The sequence below is a fragment of the Fulmarus glacialis genome, unplaced genomic scaffold, assembly GCF_000690835.1.
Source record: "Fulmarus glacialis isolate BGI_N327 unplaced genomic scaffold, ASM69083v1 scaffold18627, whole genome shotgun sequence".
NCBI classification, from domain to species: Eukaryota; Metazoa; Chordata; class Aves; order Procellariiformes; family Procellariidae; genus Fulmarus; species Fulmarus glacialis.
The window spans coordinates 1-349 of NW_009221467.1; the positions used below are offsets into that span (position 1 = coordinate 1).

General features: G+C 67.9%; 1 protein-coding gene across 1 annotated transcript in view; it reads right to left on the reverse strand.

Moving 5' to 3' along the window:
• Window positions 1-41: 41 nt before the first annotated feature.
• HOGA1 (4-hydroxy-2-oxoglutarate aldolase 1) overlaps window positions 42-349 on the reverse strand; it is a gene marked incomplete at its 3' end in the record, with an annotated part of 2454 nt that continues 2146 nt past the window's right edge. The window contains exons 3-4 of the mRNA XM_009581134.1: window positions 290-343; window positions 42-176 (exon numbers count right to left, since the gene is read on the reverse strand). Coding sequence (XP_009579429.1) covers window positions 42-176; window positions 290-343 — 189 coding nt within the window. The remainder of the gene's footprint in view (window positions 177-289; window positions 344-349) is intronic.

The following is a 349-nucleotide window of genomic DNA, read 5'->3' on the forward strand; positions in this document are numbered from 1 at the left end:
GGGCCAGGCAGCCAGCCCCGGGAAAGTCCTGCCCCACTCACGTCCCCACCGCTGTCCTTGATCCCGAGGATGTTGGGGTGCTGAGCCAGGGTGAGGACAGCCTCCAGGGGCAGGTCCAGGCCTGTGTTGGCAGGGACACTGTAGAGCACCACGGGGATGGGGGATGCATCGGCGACCTGCGGGCAGCCAGGCAGAGCTCAGCAGCTGGGGTGGGTTGGAGATGTGTGGGACGCACTCCCCATCCCGCTGCCCCAGTGGGGACTGCCAGTGGGCACCAGGCACGGCTTACCTCCGTGTAGTGCCGGATCAGGGCAGCGCTGGTCATGGCCCCCCGGTAGTAGCAGGGTGT